General features: G+C 48.7%; 1 protein-coding gene across 1 annotated transcript in view; it reads right to left on the reverse strand.

Annotated features, from left to right (window-relative positions):
- Positions 1–337: 337 nt before the first annotated feature.
- LOC126188639 (homeobox protein OTX1-like) overlaps positions 338–20,261 on the reverse strand; it is a 177,383-nt gene continuing 157,459 nt past the window's right edge. Inside the window, exons 5-7 of the mRNA XM_049930240.1 lie at positions 7,026–7,268; positions 2,243–2,437; positions 338–2,200 (exon numbers count right to left, since the gene is read on the reverse strand). Of these exons, the coding sequence (XP_049786197.1) occupies positions 1,886–2,200; positions 2,243–2,437; positions 7,026–7,268 (753 nt within the window). The 3' untranslated portion in view covers positions 338–1,885. The remainder of the gene's footprint in view (positions 2,201–2,242; positions 2,438–7,025; positions 7,269–20,261) is intronic.

Here is a 20,261-nt window from a genome sequence, read left to right on the forward strand (position 1 = left end):
CATCATGTGTAACGTTCCATTCTTGAGTTCTGCTCTGTCACTTAGAACATTACGATGTGTTCTCTGTCTTCCGTCTGGGATTACTTCCACTCCAATATGCTACAGCCAGCTGACACGACACACACAATACGAGTGCTGGTTGCAAAAACACGAAGACGTGATATGTAACATATACTCACACCAAACAAATTAATTCGTAAATTTTTAATATGATTATTTTTGTAAAGGAAATGCTGAGCAAATACAGCACGTACTAATGAATACTGAGAAAAGAAAAGATTTACAGCGATCCATTTAATTTGTGCTTTTTCAATTTGAATTTAAAGTAACTTAATCATATTATTTAATTTAAGACAAAATATATTAAAATACAAGCCACAACAACACATCACTATGATTTTTACATTAGCGTCCTTTTTTTGGAAAATTCTACAATTACATGTACGATTTTGTACAATGAGAATTATTAAATTTGTTTACAAAGACAACCATTAGAAGATAAAGACATTGCGAGGTAGTAAGAAAGTTTCTGAAAATAATTAAACAGCGTTAAGAAGGTGACAGTATTAATAACATGAAATGAAGTAATTAAAGACTGCACTTTTGACTTCCTCTAAGCGATAATCAGAAGTAAATCGAAAGTAATTAATTTCGAATTTTGAGAATCTTAATGCAGTTGGTGGTGAGTTGAGTGGTGGCCAGTCCACGATAGGCAAGGTGCACTGCAGGTTTCTCGACGTTTTCCACTGCCCTTCAGTATCAACACCTCTTCCCCATTATTTCTTCCTTTTTTGAAACACGGAGACCACTGCTGGCTGGAACATCAGCTCACCAAACGCACAAAGTAAAAGTTGCTGGAGACAGAGCGAGTTGCGCTTCCTATAGTACAAAAGGCACTGAAGCTGCCAAGAGTCACAGTCTCTTAGTAACTGTATTTAATGCAGATCTTCCAGAAGGCTAACACATCACAGGTCTGGGGTGGTCCTTTGATAGACGGCGAAATCCATGAAATTTCAGCGGAATTTAACCGTTATAGTGAACAGACTTGCTGCATTCTACAATTTTTTCTCGTAGCTGGTAGGTTTATTTCGTACTTATTTCTCGTCAGTGAGACAAGGAGTCATTTTTTCTTAACATAACGCTCGCACGCGTCGAAAACATCACAGCAAACGTTGGTACGTTTTTGTCGATATAAAAAGCTCTTCAGTTGCTTAAAAAACAGAACACACAATTCACTCCAGAATAAATTACGTTAATATGGTACAGTCCAGGCATCAGCTCTGGTAACAAAAAGGAATTCTACCCCACGAAGGAGCGTGGGATTTAAATCTGTCAGTGGCGCCTCGACATTTCGTTCTAGTTGCCGACTGCCGGGTTACGACAATGTCCGAGCACAGTTTTTTCTGGGGCTTATGTCCTGTGCATCTGAGTCCTGCAGAGCACTTTTGCAGGGGTGATAATCGTGTGGAAGCTATTGACACGGTGTAATCCATTTCTAGAAAGTGGTGGTGAATCGGCATTTGGTTTGTGTCCTTTGCATTATCCCACAACTTTACGTTTTTTAGGACGCTCCCAGAACGAAATCTATTAGAACTGCTCTCGTGTATTAACCCGGTGGCGTCGGCCAGATAGTAAAGTGTTTCGGCAATCTATCCTGTCGCCTTCCTCCACAGGAACAAACTGCCTGTGGGTGACTACATCTCAGATTTTGGAAGTACTGCAGCATTTATAAGATGGCACCCGCGGGTAGGGATAGGGGTAAACCGGGAAAGCCTAACACCACACAGAACGCCTACTGCCACCCGATGAAATCACGAGTGCGGCGTCAGACACACTTAGGCTCGACACACGTCAAGACCAGAGACGCAGAACAGCGAGACGAGCGTTAGACCATCTGGTACTTGTCCGGGGTGATCTGGTAGTCGAGCGAGCAGTCCGGGTGCCTGGCGGTGTTGAAGGCCTGGTGGTGGGCGCCGGCGTACGATCCCATCTGGTGGTGGTGATGGTGGTAGCTGTGCGCCATGACGTGGTTGTGGCCGTGGTGGGCGGATGTGTAGTTGGACTGGTGGTGGCCGGCCGACGGCGGGAAGTAGTCGACACCCATGTTGCCGTAGTAGGGCGAGTACGTCTGCGAGTAGCAGTGCGCCGAGGACGTGGAGGCGGGCGTGCCCCAGCAGAAGCCGTTGTACGCCGTGGCCGAGGAAGCGGCGGCCGCGGCGGCGGCGGCAGCGCCGGGGGCGGCCGTGCTGGGGGTGGCGTCGTGCTGGTAGCCCGAGCCGGGCGTCACGGGCGGGCTGGGCGTCGTCAGCACCGAAGACACCGAAGCCGCGCTGGCAGAGCCCGCCCGTTGCGGCTGCGGCTGCGGCTGCTGGGGCTGCGGCTGCGGCTGGGGGAGCGCCAGCGGCAGCGCCGGGAACGACGTCGTCCCGGGCTCCACCTGCCGACAGAGTCACAACACCGTAAGTCCTACGACATCTTTCCTATATTAACATCCAAGATTTCGATGAGAAATTTATGCGAATACCACGGATTCGTTGGGGGATGGAGTCGGGACTGGTATGGGTAAGGGGGAGGAGGAAAGGTAAAAGAGAAGGAGGGAGTGGGAGGACGGTGGGGAGGGGAAGTGTACGGGATGGGGAGGGGGGTTAGAGATGTAGGGGTGGGGCAGGGGAAGGGAAGAGGGTAAGGGTAAGGGAAGAGGGTAAGGGTAAGGGAAGAGGGTAAGGGTAAGGGAAGAGGGTAAGGGTAAGGGAAGAGGGTAAGGGTAAGGGAAGAGGGTAAGGGTAAGGGAAGAGGGTAAGGGTAAGGGAAGAGGGTAAGGGTAAGGGAAGAGGGTAAGGGTAAGGGAAGAGGGTAAGGGTAAGGGAAGAGGGTAAGGGAAGAGGGTAAGGGTAAGGGTAAGGGTAAGGGTAAGGGTAAGGGTAAGGGTAAGGGTAAGGGTAAGGGTAAGGGTAAGGGTAAGGGTAAGGGTAAGGGTAAGGGTAAGGGTAAGGGTAAGGGTAAGGGTAAGGGTAAGGGTAAGGGTAAGGGTAAGGGTAAGGGTAAGGGTAAGGGTAAGGGTAAGGGTAAGGGTAAGGGTAAGGGTAAGGGTAAGGGTAAGGGTAAGGGTAAGGGTAAGGGTAAGGGTAAGGGAAGAGGGTAAGGGAAGAGGGTAAGGGTAAGGGTAAGGGTAAGGGTAAGGGTAAGGGTAAGGGTAAGGGTAAGGGTTAGGGAAGAAGGTAAGGGTAAGGGTTAGGGAAGAAGGTAAGGGTGAGGGAAGAGGGTAAGGGTAAGGGTAAGGGTAAGGGTAAGGGTAAGGGTAGAGGGTAAGGTTCAAATGGTTCAAATGGCTCTGAGCACTATGGGACTTAACTTCTGTCGTCATCAGTCCCCTAGAACTTAGAACTACTTAAACCTTACTAATCTAAGGAAATCACACACATCTATGCCCGAGGCAGGATTCGAGCCTGCGACCTTAGTGGTCATGTGGTTCCAGACTGAAGCACCTAGAACTGCACGGCCACACTGGCTGGCGAAGGATGGGAGGGGTGACAAATAATTGAGGAACAAAATCAAGTAAAAGCGTTTACATTTTTTCATGGTAGAACAAGGCAAATTATTAACTAAGCTACTAGAAAATAGCATGGAATTCTAGAAAACCAGTAAACCTCCCCTTCTTTAAAGACGCGAACCCTTGTATAAAACGGGTTCAAACGTCTGATTACTTAAAAAATGAGTTAATGTGTTACATATTTGACGTTAATCATGTAAAACCTTTATTGTTGAAGAAGTGCACTCGTAATTATGTTCGTTTTATTATTTTCGGATTATTCATTTATAGATTAACGAAAAAGTGAAAACAAAATTTTTTTGTAGGGCTGTAAGCGGGAAAAGGTTGAGAAAAGGCATGAAAATGTTTTTCAAGTTGGTTGGAATCACTATGTGCTTTGATTATCAAACCCTGGGTGAATATAGTGCTCTCAGTTCCACGAAAAACTAGTTTTTCCACTCAGCGCAATGTTTATGACTCGTATCTCCTTAACGGTGTGTCAGGCAATGACATAATTTTGCAAGTGTTAATCGGTATATGTGGATGCTGTCTGTAAAACGAGTTGCGAATAGAGTTGCCAGCAAATAAGTAATAAAAAAGTCATCCCTTACGCGGAGATTTGCCTGCATAGACAGTGAAAATGTAGGAAGCCATAACCTTTTTTTTTCATTTCATCATTTAGTGGAGGGGATTTCAGCAAGAAAATGTTAGGAAAGGGTTGAAAATATGGGTAAAATTTATTGGAAGCCGCTAAGAACCTTCTTTATCAAATAATGGATGAGTATAGTCTGTGTACGTTACCTCAAGACAAACACACGACTAACTTCAATACAGGATTTATTATGTCAAACTTTTAACTTAAGATTATACCTCTTAATAAGTAGATTACGACAGCATTTTAATTTTTTAAATCAATCGATAATTATATGAAAACTGAAAATAAAATTTTTGTAATCCCTGGAAGGCGTTAGAACGGCAGGCTGCTACTGGGATCGGCTGACCATTTAGTAAAACAGATTGCAAGCCATGTTTAACAGTGGCTGCTTTCCTATTTCTCGCCAACGAAGAACGGCGTATCTCCTGGCCACCTCTATAGGATCTCACAGCCAGGTGAAAGCTCCGTTAACAGGCTAAGGATTCCTGCGGTGCTGACAACAAATCCGACACGGTTCATAGGTGCAGAGACAGGACTGGAAAAGAGCAGGAAGTTGAGGGAGCCAAGACAGAAAGGTAAACACCAAGCCCTAGATCCACAAACAACAATAATAATAATAATAATAATAAGAAGAAGAAGAAGAAGAAGATAAACAGAACTACTGGCTGCTCGAACGTAGGTGGGAATGACATAGAAACAGCCGTAGGCTGCAGACCTTGAAATAATCGTCCTGCTCCATGGTACCAAAAACACACACAAGACATCACAGAACCATCACTGACGTGATCTATGTTCTCCACACACTGTCAGTTAACCACCTCTTCGGGTCGTCGATGCGATCTGCGCCTTGAGTCGTTTTAAAACAGGCGGGATTTCGACTCAGCGGGCCATATTACACGCCTTCAGTCAGCTGCTGTCATAGCTACTGTCAAGTTTCTGTGTAGTTTGGCCTGCTGAAGACGTCCAGCTTCAGCTGAGAGCAGAGTCCTTTTGTGAGTTCCCCAACTCCTAACATCTGCTGCACGAAATTCCTTTCGCAGCGTTATCTCGGAAACTGATTGAGATGAACGTGTAATCAACAAATTAAGCATTTCATTCACAGTGTGCGCACTCTCAGGTCCAAACACGATAGCTTCTTTCAGTCATTCTGTCACGTCTATAAGTCTATCCGTCTTATTGTGCTGATTCCACACAACCAATGGCGCGCGCTGGCTACTGTGGCCGAGTGGTTCTAGACGCTTCAGTCCGGAACCGCGCTGCTGCTACGGTCGCAGGTTCCAATCCTGCCTCGGGCTTGGATGTGTGTGATGTCCTTAGGTTAGTTAGTTTTAAATAGTTCTAAGTCTAGGGAACTGATGACCTCAGATGTTAAGTCCCATAGTGCTTAGAGCCATTTGAACGCGACCCCCCCCCCCCCCCACACACACACACACACATCACTTCACTGTTATGACGTTAAGTCGGTTTTGGAGGCTCGAATGACGGACTGGTGACCGCCTATAGTGCTCCAAAGTGGCCAATACGCTTTTTTTTTAAATGTATGCGATGTTTATGTTACCCATTGAGCTTCGAAGGACAACGTCGGAGAAAGTAAGATCTGCAGTGGACGTTCGCTGAGATACAAGAATGTGACTGGTGAGCAGTTAGGGAAGACTGTCCATCAGTGGTATCTCCAACGTACGAACAATATCCCCCCATGAACCATGGACCTTGCCGCTGGTGGGGAGGCTTGCGTGCCTCAGCGATACAGATGGCCGTACCGTAGGTACAACCACAACGGAGGGGTATCTGTTGAGAGGCCAGACAAACATGTGGTTCCTGAAGAGGGGCAGCAGCCTTTTCAGTAGTTGCAGGGGCAACAGTCTGGATGATTGACTGATCTGGCCTTGTAACATTAACCAAAACGGCCTTGCTGTGCTGGTACTGCGAACGGCTGAAAGCAAGGGGAAACTACGGCCGTAATTTTTCCCGAGGACATGCAGCTCTACTGTATGATTAAATGATGATGGCGTCCTCTTGGGTAAAATATTCCGGAGGTAAAATAGTCCCCCATTCGGATCTCCGGGCGGGGACTACTCAAGAGGACGTCATTAGCAGGAGAAATAAAACTGGCGTTCTACGGATCGGAGCGTGGAATGCCAGATCCCTTAATCGGGCAGGTAGGTTAGAAAATTTAAAAAGGGAAATGGATAGGTTAAAGTTAGATATAGTGGGAATTAGTGAAGTTCGGTGGCAGGAGGAACAAGACTTTTGGTCAGGTGATTACAGGGTTATAAATACAAAATCAAATAGGGGTAATGCAGGAGTAGGTTTAATAATGAATAAAAAAATAGGAGTGCGGGTTAGCTACTACAAACAGCATAGTGAACGCATTATTGTGGCCAAGATAGACACAAAGCCCATGCCTACTACAGTAGTACAAGTTTATATGCCAACTACCTCTGCAGATGATGAAGAAATAGATGAAATGTATGACGAGATAAAAGAAATTATTCAGGTAGTGAAGGGAGACGAAAATTTAATAGTTATGGGTGACTGGAATTCGTCAGTAGGAAAAGGGAGAGAAGGAAACATAGTAGGTGAATATGGATTGGGGGCAAGGAATGAAAGAGGAAGCCGCCTTGTAGAATTTTGCACAGAGCATAACTTAATCATAGCCAACACTTGGTTCTAGAATCATAAAAGAAGGTTGTATACCTGGAAGAATCCTGGAGATACTAAAAGGTATCAGATAGATTATATAATGGTAAGACAGAGATTTAGGAACCAGGTTTTAAATTGTAAATGTGGATACGATGGCTGATACGATGTACCGAAGACGTTGTCTGTGGAAGTACTGACCTTGCACTTGGGGGAGCTGTTGGCGAGGGCGGCGGCCGTGGTGGGCGGCGGCGTGCTCTTGGAGGCTGCGGTCTTCATCTTGGGGGTGACGGCGGACACGGCACCGGGGGCTGAGCGCGTCTGCGACTTTGACGCCAGGCTGGACGGCGGCTGCTGCTGGTGCTGCTGCTGTTGTTGCTGCTGCTGCTGTTGCTGCTGCTGCAACTGCTGCCTGCATTTCGCCCGCCGGTTCTTGAACCACACCTGTAAGCAGTCGTCACTGTATACGTAACGGGTCACACAAACACTATTTGCGTGTATCGCAATCACGTAATAAACCATATATATATCACTCATCACGGCAGTTATTTCGGTGGAAGGGCAACGAGCTGAGAGACACACACCACCATCTCCCGTGTCCTCACAGATTATTATTGCACTCTCTATCTAGCAAGTCATGGGTCTGACAATGACACCGAGGACCTGCCATCTTCGGGCAGAGCGCTAGGCGATACCACATTCTTGCAGGCCGTCACGCGGGAAGAAATACGCATGGCCCTGTCGCGGGTCACGAGAAACAAATCCCCTGGACCTGACTGTCTTCCGCTTGAATTTTATAACACCTTTTCTGACCTGACTAGGAAAGTTTGGCGGCAGATGTGCTCTGAACTCCTGGATCCAGACTTTCGTCCCCCCTCCCCCCCTAATTTTTGGAGGCAATGATCATCCCTGTGCCAAAACCAACCGGGGCGGGGGGGGGGGGGGGGCGTGCAGACCCCAAAACGTCCTGTCTTTGACATTAGTGAATTCGCCCACAGACGTCATGCTTACCTCCTTGCTACTATCAAAGATATCATTCATGCCACCAAACATGGTAGGAGGTAGCAATCATATACACAGGGCCTTAAGCTCTTATAGAGATGTGGGTGGCGCTCATGTCAGCACGCCGCTTAGAAGGCGCTCTCGTGGCAGCTGATCTGACCACGCATTTGACCGAGTTGAGCACTATTTCTTGTAGGATCTCTTATAGAAGATAGGCCTGTCTCCAATATCGGTACGTGTTGTTCTCCGTCTCATCCAAAGATGGCTACAGTTCGCTACCGTTCACTAATGAGAGTTCAGTGCGGCAAGGCTGCCCTCTCTCTTCGCCGTCGCCCTTGAGCCTGGCCGGCCGGGATGGCCGAGCGGTTCTAGGCGCTACGGTCTGGAACCGCGTGACCGCTACGTTCGCAGGTTCCAATCCTGCCTCGGGCATGGATGTGTGTGATGTACTTAGGTTAGTTAGGTTTAAGTAGTTCTAAGTTCTAGGGGACTGATGATCTCAGAAGTTAAGTCTCATAGTGCTCAGAGCCATTTGAACCGTTTCTGAACCTTGAGCCTGCACTTCATGGTCTACGGCAGTCTTTGGAGGGTATTCACCTCCGCAATGTGGATTTCAAATTCTGTATCTTCTTAGCGAGATCGGTAGAAGATATACAGGGTGGTCAGAAATTCCCGTTTCAAACTTCTAGGACATGTGGAGGGTAGTGACCACATAACATTTTGAACAGGAACCTATGTCTAGAAACGTATCGTTCTACGACAGTTTCAATGCAGATGATCATCTCATCCACACCTACGTGAGGAATGTACTTAGGCGTGTACAATTGTTGCAATCCATTTGAAAAGAATACTGACTTGTTCCGTTATTACTTACGCATTTGCATTACAACTTACACCTGATGGTTTACGTTAGTCGACAACAACAAGAACCCAGCATCTACGGCATCAGTCGCAACGTACCGGTGCATTACAACAGCGGCTCGATGTGGCGACCACCAACGTTGTTACACACACTGTACCTCCGAAGCATGTTCTGGTACACTCTCTCCATCCCATCTGGTGTCTCTTCAATGTGTTGTGTAGCGGCCAGAACTCGTGCCAGCAGATCCTCCTCTGTCTCTAAAAGTGTCTCATATATTAGGCTCTTCATACGACCCCACAAGGTGTAGTCAATAGGGGTTAAATCCGGCAATCGTGGCGACCACGCGGTTGGACCACCACGGCCTATCCATCTTGCTACATACCGTCTATTGAGATGTCTCCGGACAGCCAGTGAAAAGTGAGGTGGTTGTCCATAATGATGAAACCACATTTTCTGACGGACATTCAATGGCACAGCTTCCAAGAACGGTTCCACTACGTGTCGTAGGAAGTATGCGGGACCCGTGAGCTTGGATGGAAGGAGGTATGGTCCAATCACATGACCGTCCAGAATACCTACCTACACGTTAATTCCAAATCTGTCTTGAAATCCCTGAACATGCGTGGCATGAGGGTTTTGTCCGCCCAGACATGGCTACTTCGAGCACTCAGAACACAATCCCTTGTGAACCTCCTTTCATCTGTGAAGAGAACTCGACGTGGAAACAGGGGCGCGACGATGCAACGGTGCAGGAACCATATTCAGAAGGCGACGCTTTGTGGAAAATCTGCTGGACACACAGCGTGTACCCTTTGTAAGTGGTACGGATGAGTGGTACGGATGTAATTGTTGCTCACTCAGGACGTCCAAGACGGTACAGTGACTAATAGACATTGCACGCGCAATTGTTCGCGAACTCGTTGGCGAGCTAACGTCAATGCGACGCAGTACACCTTCTTCAAATTCGGGAGTGCGACGTCGCCGTGGAGCACCACAGTCCTGCCTCCTCGCGGTGAAGGTACCCGTTTATCGTAGCCGTTGTGTAACTTGAGCAAACAGTTTGTGAGATGCAGTGTGACGGTGTGGAAAACGTTCGTGATACAGCCGACTAGCAGCTCTTCCTTTACCTCCAGTTTCGCCATACACAAGGAGCAGGTCTGTGTATTCCGCAAACGTATACTGCACCATGTCTCCTCTATCGGTGATGCATAGATATTGACTCGGTCTCACAGCAAAGCGGACATAATTGACATCTGGGGATCGTTTGACGTAGTACATGTCATCGTGTCTATACTGTTGCATACCAGGACAGGGAACTCTGAGACGTTTCTCTCGCCCTAAGCAGAGGTATACATCTGAATCGAAACTGTCGTAGAACGGAAACGATACGATTCCGGAGATGGGTTCCTATTCAAAATGTTCTGTACTCACTACCCTCTACATGTTCTAGAAGTTTGTAACGGGAATTTCCGACCACCCTGTATGTACGGCGATTGCGTGGCTTTATGGGTATGGCGAGATGGCCGGAAGCCAATCAACCTGCGGAAGTTGCACTTCATGGATGTGGGCAAAGGACTGAATATGAGTACGCCACTGCTCATTACCAAGGTCCCGGGGATGAAATGTTTGGGAGTGACCATCCGTGGGAACGTGCAGCGTACACCAGCAGACTACTTAATGTGATCCGCACGCAAGTACGTCTCTATACCTTTCGAACACTTGACTTGATCGTGCGGATACATTTTGTCAATGTCTACCTCCATCCGAAATTTAATCATACACTCATTTTCTCCCAATGGCCGTACGACAGCTGCCAAGCTTCAGACAGCCTTATGTCATTTCGGCAGCGGTGGTAGGGTGTTCAAGACGCGTTGCGAGACACTAACGTTTCCCACACCTGTAGGCTGTATTGGAATGATAAATGTGCACAACACGGCGCGCGCTATCTTCCTGCGGACGATGCATCGCCTACGTACTTCGGACAAGGACACACTCATTGGTACGCTGGTTGAGGAGGTGGCGCCCCACTGCCTCCGGCCGCCGATTCCTGTTGGACATTTCCGCGCCAGCACTGTGTCACATCCGCAACTATCTGGTCGACATGAGGTATCTGTTGGATGTCCTACGACCACGCGGGCTCCTAGAAGCTAGGACTTCTACCGCTAGTTTCAACGGACACTGCCTGCTAGTGTGATTGGCTGGAAGCGGGTGTAGAATAACATACAATCGCCTTTCCATCTCACCGCGGTGAAGGCGCTGTGGTATGTGATAACGCTGAAAAATTCCCCACCCGATAACGTTTATACACTATACATCTCGCCGAGAACCCTTTCTTCCCCATATACGCTGCTGCCGACACAGACATGCACCGTTTCATTTGCGAAATGGCTGCTGGCTCCTCACACGGCGCATATTGGCATTGTTGCTGAGACGGACGGCTCAGTCCGTAGAACCCATCGAACTGATCCATCCCAACCCTGCTACTCGTCACACGCAAGGACTTATATTAACATATACAGGGTACGATGGTACGAGCAGTAATATCAACTTTACGCTAGCAAATAATGCAGCAATGGCATATATAACAAACTGGACTGTACACGACACCACAACCAGTACTGATCACAATGTCAGAACATACACTCTAACTCACACTCAGAACACAACAACCAAATCTCACACCAGACATCTTTTGTTGCACAAAGGAGACTGGAACAAATCACTGGAAATTACCCAACAATATGATCTAGAAAACATCAATGGAGGTATCAATTGTAGAGCACACAAGCTAACACAGGTAATACAACTTGCACAAAACACATCAATACCGACAGCAAGGAACACAAAACACTCACCTGTACAGGCCAACCAACTCACGAGACTCAAACAAGATGCCATACGGAAACGAAAATTATATCAAAGGGGGATGTAGTTAGGGACAGAGGGATAAGACTTTTAGCATATAGGCATGCCCAAGGCTCATACAGCCGGACCCTACTCAACACACGTAGACAAGAACTATTTATAACACAAACAGAGAAAAATATATTGGGGGAACCATACAAAATACTGACAGAGAAGATAAAAACCCAACCAGTTCTGGGAACGCTAAGGCAGGATGACGGCACAATGACGAGGGGATGGAGGAATACAGCGGAGTTTTTGCTCTGTAAACTGCTCCCTGACGACGTCATCGATACAGACACACAATATCATACAACACTAAGAGAAAACCAACACACGTCACACAACATTGCAACTGTCACCTGTCCTCTTGTGCAAGAAGATGTTGCGCTAGCAATCTCAGAGCGCAAAAACAAGAATGCACCTGGATCAGATGGTATCCACTCCAAACACTGAAAAAATAGCACCGCAGATCACCCCGTTCTTAACAACGTTACTGAGCGAATCCTTACGGCTGGGCAGGGTACCTGCAGTATGGAAAACCTCCAAAGAAGTCATTATTAAGAAAACAGTGGACAGGGATCCTTCAGATCCAAAGACTTATAGGCCAATATGCCTAATAAACACCATAGCAAAGATTCAAGAGCAGCCGGCCCCAGTGGCCGGGCGGTTCTGGGCGCTTCAGTCTGGAACCGCGCGACCGCTACGGTCGCAGGTTCGAATCCTACCTCGGGCATGGATGTGTCTGATGTACTTAGGTTAGTTAGGTTTAAGTAGTTCTAAGTTCTAGGGGACTTATGACCTGAGATGTTGAGTCCCATAGTCCTCAGAGCCATTCAAGAGCAGCTACTACGTAAGCACTTGCAAACACACAGGGCTCTCAGGGGATGAGCCAACACCAATTCGGCTTCAGAACTGGCAGATTAACAGATGATGCCGTCAACCAGGTACTACACATAGTTACTTCTAGAACACAGAAATACGCCATGGCAATAATGGTTGACATTGTCGGGGCATTCGATAATCTCTGGTGGCCCGCAATATGTCAGATGTTAAGACATCTGAAGATACCGCAGTAACTGTACAACAGTTTCCTAGACTACTGTACAGACCGAGTAGTCGAATGGCAGATGGACAGCCGGAAAGTAATAAAAATAATTACCAAAGGCTATCCTCAAGGTCAGTCTATGGCCCCATCTTCTGGGACATAACAATCGAAACCATCCTCTTACAACTTCTGGATCGGGATGACAGATTAGACGGACTTGTCGCCTATGCAGATGACCTATTAGTTGTAGTCAATGCAAACAACAGAGCCCAGTTAGAAGAGAAAGCCAGTGGAATACTACAAACAATTACACAATAGTGTCACAACAATAAACTCAGGATAGCCGAAAACGAAATAACATGCACATTACTGAAAGGACCACTCCAAAGGGATCCTTCTGTTAAAATTGGGGACACAAACATCGAACGAGCACACGTTATGCGCTATCTTGGAGAACAAGTAGATGAAAAATTGAATTTGCACGAACACATTAGACTAACAACAGACAGAGCAGAAAAAATGCTGCATAAACTGGTGAGGCTAAATTCAAAACAGTACAGATTACATACAGATATACCACTGTGCGCTCTTAGAATCAGTACTCCACTTCGCAGCTGGCACGTGGGCACATAGGCTGAACCTGGTCACCAACAAAGCATCGGTCAGACGGGGGCAGAGAAGTGTCCTACTTAGGCCATCTGGAGCTTTGGCACCACCTCAGTGGTGCACTGTGTGTGGTGCTCGGAATATGCCGCATAGATATCACGATCAAATACAGAGCTGCAAGGTGCTGGTTAAAGATGGCAAGACTAGATAGGGTACGCGCAATTACTGGTGTGCCGATAGAGACGATAAGTCACCTTAAAAGTTGGTGTCTGGATACATGGCAAGGTGAGTGGGACGTAAGTGATAAGGGACGCAGACTGCGCGACTTCCTCCGTGACATAAGGAAACGGTTGAGAATGAAACATATTTATCCCAATCGTGTTATGGTACATTTCTTACGCGTGTGAGTCTGAGGCAGACACCTACATGCACAAGCGGGGAAGAAGGTGCCCCAGAACACACTGTTTTTTTTTTCTACGGGCAACGATAGACATACACTACACTTAGACTACACAGAAACAGACATAGATATATACACAGCAATAAGAGACGAAGAACAATGGACACAATTAAGCGTATTGACAAACAGTATTTCAAAAACAACATATGAAGAGTACATGCGGACATGACATAACAGACATTCGTATGTGTAACGTAACAACAATCTCCAGAGGGTGGACAGCAACACCCACAGTGAAGGCAAAAACAGTGGAAATGAGGAGGAACAGGAGGAGGAAGACGAGATGGGTGACAGTAAATAAGCATAAGGTGCTGGCTATCTAGCCAAGAAATCACCAAATGCTGTACACGGATGGTCACCTAAAGTTAATACATAGGGTTAGTAATATATAGGATTAGCAATGCTATTTCTCTATTAATAACCTTGCGTGCGTGTGTGTGTTTTTTTTTTTTTTTTTTTTGTGGTTTTAGGGCGCAAAACTTCTATGGTCATTAGCGCCCAGCTCGTGACTTAAGACAGTAAAAAACCGAAATTTAAAACCAGCAGCAATGGGAACAAAGTCAGAAAATTGGAGAAACTAAAAATAGAAGACTGCTTAAAAATCCACTACAGAAAGGGGGTGATTGTCCCCAAAAAAGGCTTCAAATGACTGACGTCATTTCACTGTCACTAATAAACTGTAGAACGCGGTCGGCGGAGCGCGTGTCATCTGCTAAAATCGACGATAGATCAGGCGATAGCTGTAGACGGGAGCGTAACGGATTAAAATAGGGGCATTCAATTAAAAGGTGTCTTACCGTCCACAGCTGAGAGCAGTGGGGACAGAGTGGGGGAGGATCGCCGCTTAAAAGATGTCGATGGCTAAAACGACAATGCCCTATCCGGAGTCTAGCTAAAATTACCTCCTCCCGACGACGCGTTCGGGAGGAAGAGGTCCAAGCGCAAGGAAGGGCTTTCACTTCCCGCAATTTATTACAGGGAAGTGCCGACCAATGGGCATGCCATAATTGAGCAACATGGCGACATAAATCGTTCCGAAGATCGGTGAAGGGAAGCGACTGAATAGCTGGCCGAGGAAGAGAGACTGCGGCCTTGGCCGCTATATCGGCCGCCTCATTCCCACAGATACCAGCGTGTCCCGGGAGCCAGAGGAACGCCACCGAGACGCCCCTCAGGTGAAGCAAGCGCAGACAGTCCTGAATCCGGTGGACCAGAGGGTGCACAGGGTAAAGAGCTTGGAGACTGAGGAGAGAGCTGAGAGAATCTGAGCAGATAACGTACTGTATCCGCTGATGGCGGCGGATGTAGTGGACAGCCTGGAGAACAGCGTAAAGCTCCGCAGTATAAACCGAACACTGGTCGGGAAGCCGAAAGCGATTTGGGGTGTCGCCAACAATATAGGCACTCCCTACACCTAACGATGTTTTCGAGCCGTCGGTGTAAATAAATGTGGCGTCCGTCATTTCTGCACATAGAGCAGCAAATGCCCGACGATAAACAAGTGTAGGGGTACCATCTTTGGGAAATTGACAAAGGTCACGGAGCAGGCAGATCCGGGGACGGAGCCAAGGCGGTGCTGTACCCCAAGTTGTCAGGAAGGTTTTAGGAAAGCGGAAGGAAAGAGAATGGAGCAGTTGACGGAAGCGGACTCCCGGGGGTAGTAGGGAGGAGGGGCGGCCTGCATACCCTACATCAAAGGAGGCGTCGAAAAAAAGGTCGTGGGCTGGATTAGCAGGCATGGAAGACAGACGGCTAGCATAACGACTCAGGAGGACTGCTCGCCGATTGGACAGCGGAGGTTCAGCAGTCTCAGCATAAAGGCTTTCCACAGGGCTAGTGTAAAAAGCTCCAGACACTAAACGTAATCCACGGTGGTGGATAGAGTCGAGACGCCGAAGAATAGACGGCCGAGCAGAGGAGTAGACTATGCTTCCATAATCCAATTTCGAGCGCACTAAGGCGCGATAGAGGCGGAGAAGGACCACTCGGTCCGCTCCCCAGGAGGTACCATTCAGGACACGGAGGGTGTTAAGTGATCGCAGACAGCGAGCCGAAAGATAGGAAACGTGGGAGGACCAGCATAGTTTTCTGTCAAACATAAGACCCAAGAATTTAGCGACGTCTGAAAACGGAAGGTTGACAGGACCTAGATGTAAGGAGGGCGGAAGAAACTCCGTACGTCGCCAAAAATTGACACAAACGGTCTTACTGGGTGAAAAACGGAAGCCAGTTTCGATGCTCCACGAGTGGAGGCGATCGAGACATCCTTGAAGACGTCGTTCAAGAAGGCTGGTCCGTTGAGAGCTGTAGTAGATCGCAAAATCGTCCACAAAGAGGGAGCCCGAGACATCAGGAGGGAGACAATCCATAATTGGATTTATGGCGATGGCAAACAGTACAACACTCAGCACGGATCCCTGGGGTACCCCGTTTTCTTGGGAGAAAGTACGGGAGAGAGTAGTGTTCACCCGCACCCGAAAAGTGCGCTCTGCCATAAATTCGCGAAGAAAAAGGGGCAGCCGGCCTCGAAAGCCCCAAGAGAACAGTGTGCGGAGGATGCCTGTCCTCCAACAGGTATCGTATGCTCTCTCCAGATCAAAAAATATTGCTACCGTTTGGCGTTGCCGGAGAAAATTGTTCATGATATAAGTGGAGAGAGCGACAAGATGGTCAACTGCAGAACGATGCTTCCGAAATCCGCATTGGGCTGGTGTTAAAAGGCTGCGGGATTCCAGCCACCAAGCTAAACGGTAATTCACCATACGCTCCAAAACCTTACAGACACTACTCGTGAGAGAAATGGGGCGATAGCTAGAGGGGAGATGTTTGTCCTTTCCAGGTTTCGGAACGGGAACGACAATAGCTTCCCGCCACCGTCTGGGAAAGGTGCTGCCGGTCCAAATTCGATTATAAAGGCGAAGGAGGTAACGCAGACTATGGGTGGATAAATGCAGCAACATTTGGACATGGATACCATCCGGTCCTGGGGCGGAGGAGCGAGAAGATGAGAGGGCATGTTGGAGTTCCCGCATGGAGAAAACAGTATTGTAGCTTTCGTGATTTTGGGAGGAGAAAGCAAGAGGTCGCACTTCCGCTGCACGTTTCTTCGGGAGAAACGCTGGCGGGTAATTTGAAGAGCTCGAAATCGCAGCAAAGTGCTGACCCAACGAGTTAGAAATTGCGACGGGGTCCACTAAGGTATCATGCGCGACAGTGAGCCCAGAAACCGGGGAGAAACTAGGCGCGCCTGAGAACCGTCGAAGCCGACTCCAAACTTCCGAGGAGGGAGTGAAGGTGTTAAATGAGCTAATAAAGAATTTCCAGCTTGCCTTCTTGCTATCGCGGATGACGCGACGGCATCGCGCACGGAGCTGCTTATAGCGGATACAGTTGGCCAAAGTAGGATGGTGACGGAAAATGCGAAGAGCACGTCGCCGCTCACGTATTGCGTCACGGCATGCCTCGTTCCACCAAGGAACTGGGGGGCGCCGGGGCAATTCGGAGGAGCGTGGTATTGAACGTTCCGCAGCTGTAAGGATAACGTCGGTAATGTGTGTGACCTCATCGTCGACGCTGGGAAAGCGACGGTCATCGAATGTCGCGAGAGACGAAAAAAGTGTCCAATCGGCTTGGGCAAACTTCCAGCGTCGCGGGCGCATATATGGCAGTTGAGGCTGCAGTCTGAGGACACATGGAAAGTGGTCACTCGAGTGTGTATCATCAAGGGCGAACCATTCGAAGCGCCGAGCTAGCGGAACAGTACCGACCGCAAGGTCCAAATGAGATAAGGTTGTCGTGGAGGCAGACAAAAATGTGGGGACCCCAGTGTTGAGGCAAACTAGATCCGCTTGGTGGAAGACGTCTAGCAATACGGAGCCACGTGGACAAGGGTGTGGAGATCCCCAAAGCGGGTGGTGGGCATTGAAGTCCCCAACCAGCAAATAGGGGGGTGGAAGCTGACCAAGAAGATGAAGGAGATCAGCTCGTGCCATTGGTGTGGACGATGGAATGTATACAGTACAAAGAGAGAACGTGTATCCGGAAAGTGAAAGACGGACGGCGACAGCTTGGAAGGAAGTGTTTAAGGGGATTGGGTGATAATGGAGAGTATCACGGAGAAGAATCATGAGTCCTCCATGGGCTGGAGAGCCTTCAACAGAGGGGAGATCATATCGGACAGACTGAAAATGAGGGAGAACAAAGCGGTCATGGGGACGCAGCTTTGTTTCCTGAAGACAGAAGATGACCGGCGAGTAGGAGCGTAAGAGGACCGACAATTCATCCCGATTGGCTCGAATGCCGCGGATATTCCAGTGGATAATGGACATGGGGTGAAAAGAGAATGGAGGAATGGGACCAAAGTTGCTGTCAACTCAAAGACTGCTCGGAGCTAGCAACCGACAGCATGGAATGGCATTCAGCCGAAGGCAGAAGATCCTGATCCATAAGTTGGTCAGGAGCAGTCCCTGCCACCAGCGATCGGCCGGTTGACCGGCCACCAGCAGTGCGCCTCGGCGACACAGAAGATGGCCGAGGGCGATTTCCGCCAGGTGGTGCTGTAGAGGGGGCACGCCTTGGCGGAGAAGGAGAGGAACTGGGTTTCTTTGTAGCCTTCTTGGAAGAATGTTGTTTAGAGGAAGGAGGAACCGATGGTTGTGAAGCTGCGGTTCGTAAAAACTCTTCACGAGTATGCTCTTTTTTCGAAGACTTGGCGTCCGACTTTTGGGCTCGAGATGTAGCAGAACCCGACGAAGGGTGAGCCATAGAGTGGACAGGCGAAAGTGGTGAGGTTGAACGAGCGATCTTTGCGCTGGCCGATCTGACGACCGTGGTACTAAAGGTGAGGTCGCAAGTCTGCGTGGCCGCCTCCTTTGTTGGCCGAGGAGAAGCAAGGACAGTGCTGTATTTTCCTGTCTGAGGCACGGTGGGCTTGCGACTGGCGAATAATTTTCGAGCAGCAAAAGTCGACACCTTTTCCTTCACCCTTATTTCCTGGATGAGCTTCTCATCCTTAAAAACGGGGCAATCTCGAGAGGAAGCAGCGTGGTCACCCATACAGTTGATGCAGCGAGGGGATGGAGGTGGACAAGCACCCTCATGGGCATCCGTGCCACACGTAACACATTTGGCTGGATTGGAACAGGACTGGCTGGTGTGATTGAACCGCTGACATCGATAGCAACGCGTAGGGTTTGGGACGTAAGGGCGAACGGAAATTATCTCATAGCCTGCTTTGATTTTCGATGGGAGTTGAACTGTGTCAAATGTCAAGAAGACAGTGCGGGTTGGAATGATGTTCGTGTCAACCCGTTTCATTACTCTATGAACTGCCGTTACGCCCTGGTCAGACAGATAGTGCTGAATTTCTTCGTCAGACAATCCATCGAGGGAGCGTGTATAAACGACTCCACGCGAGGAATTCAAGGTACGGTGCGGTTCCACCCGGACAGGGAAGGTGTGGAGCAGAGAAGTACGCAGCAATTTTTGTGACTGGAGGGCACTGTGTGTTTCTAACAACAGGGTGCCATTCCGTAATCTGGAACAAGACTTTACAGGACCTGCTATTGCGTCGACTCCTTTCTGAATAATGAAAGGGTTGACCGTGGAGAAGTCGTGACCTTCATCAGACCGAGAAACAACAAGGAACTGTGGCAACGATGGAAGAATCGTCTGTGGCTGAGACTCAGTATGCTTACGTTTGTGACTAGACTTAGTGGAAGGTGAGGAAACCATTGCGGAAGAATCCCCCATGATTACCGGCGTCTCCGATGGCGCGCTCCTCCCTTGTGGGGGCCCTCTCTGAGGGCACTCCCGCCTTAGGTGATTGTTCACACCTCAGGTCACACCTCCCGACAAACGGACGGAGGGACCAATCGGCATTTTCGGAAGGTATCAGCTCGGGTAATCACCCCTCCCTGGGCCTGGCCGTTACCAGGGGGTACGTACGTGTCCTACCTGTCTACCCGGGGCGGGGAATTACGCGTTACCCCGTCACCGGCTACGCACGAAGGGCGTGGGTCGGCCTTCAGACACGCACAGGGAGGAAGAAAGAGAAAGGGAAGGGAAGGAAGAGAGGTCTCAAACGCCGCAGCGGAGAAAAGAGAAAGAGAAGAGGTAAGGAAAAGAGAAGGACAAAGGAAGGAAAAAGACAGAGAAGGACAAAGGAAGGAAGAAGACATAAAAGCAAGGAAGGCAAGAAATGCAGTACATTTACGAGCGTCCGTCTCCGGACGTAGGCACAAACCATACTCCCAAATGGGGAGAAAGAGAAGGAAAGAGCCAGAGGTGAGGGGAGGAGGGGCGAAGATAGGGATGGGGAAGGATGCGGAATGGGAAGGTATGCAGCCCGGAAAGGAAGGAAGGCCACATTAGCTCGGGGTCCCGTGCTCGCTACGCACGTATCCACAAAAGAGTTGTGGACCCCCTGGGGGGGTGCGCGTGTGTGTGTGTGTGTGTGTGTGTGTGTGTGTGTGTGTGTGTGTGAGAGAGAGAGAGAGAGAGAGAGAGAGAGAGAGAGAGAGACTGGCGGTCAACGGTTCGAAGAAACCATTCCGA

This window comes from Schistocerca cancellata, chromosome 5 (genome assembly GCF_023864275.1).
Source record: "Schistocerca cancellata isolate TAMUIC-IGC-003103 chromosome 5, iqSchCanc2.1, whole genome shotgun sequence".
In the NCBI taxonomy this organism is placed as follows: Eukaryota; Metazoa; Arthropoda; class Insecta; order Orthoptera; family Acrididae; genus Schistocerca; species Schistocerca cancellata.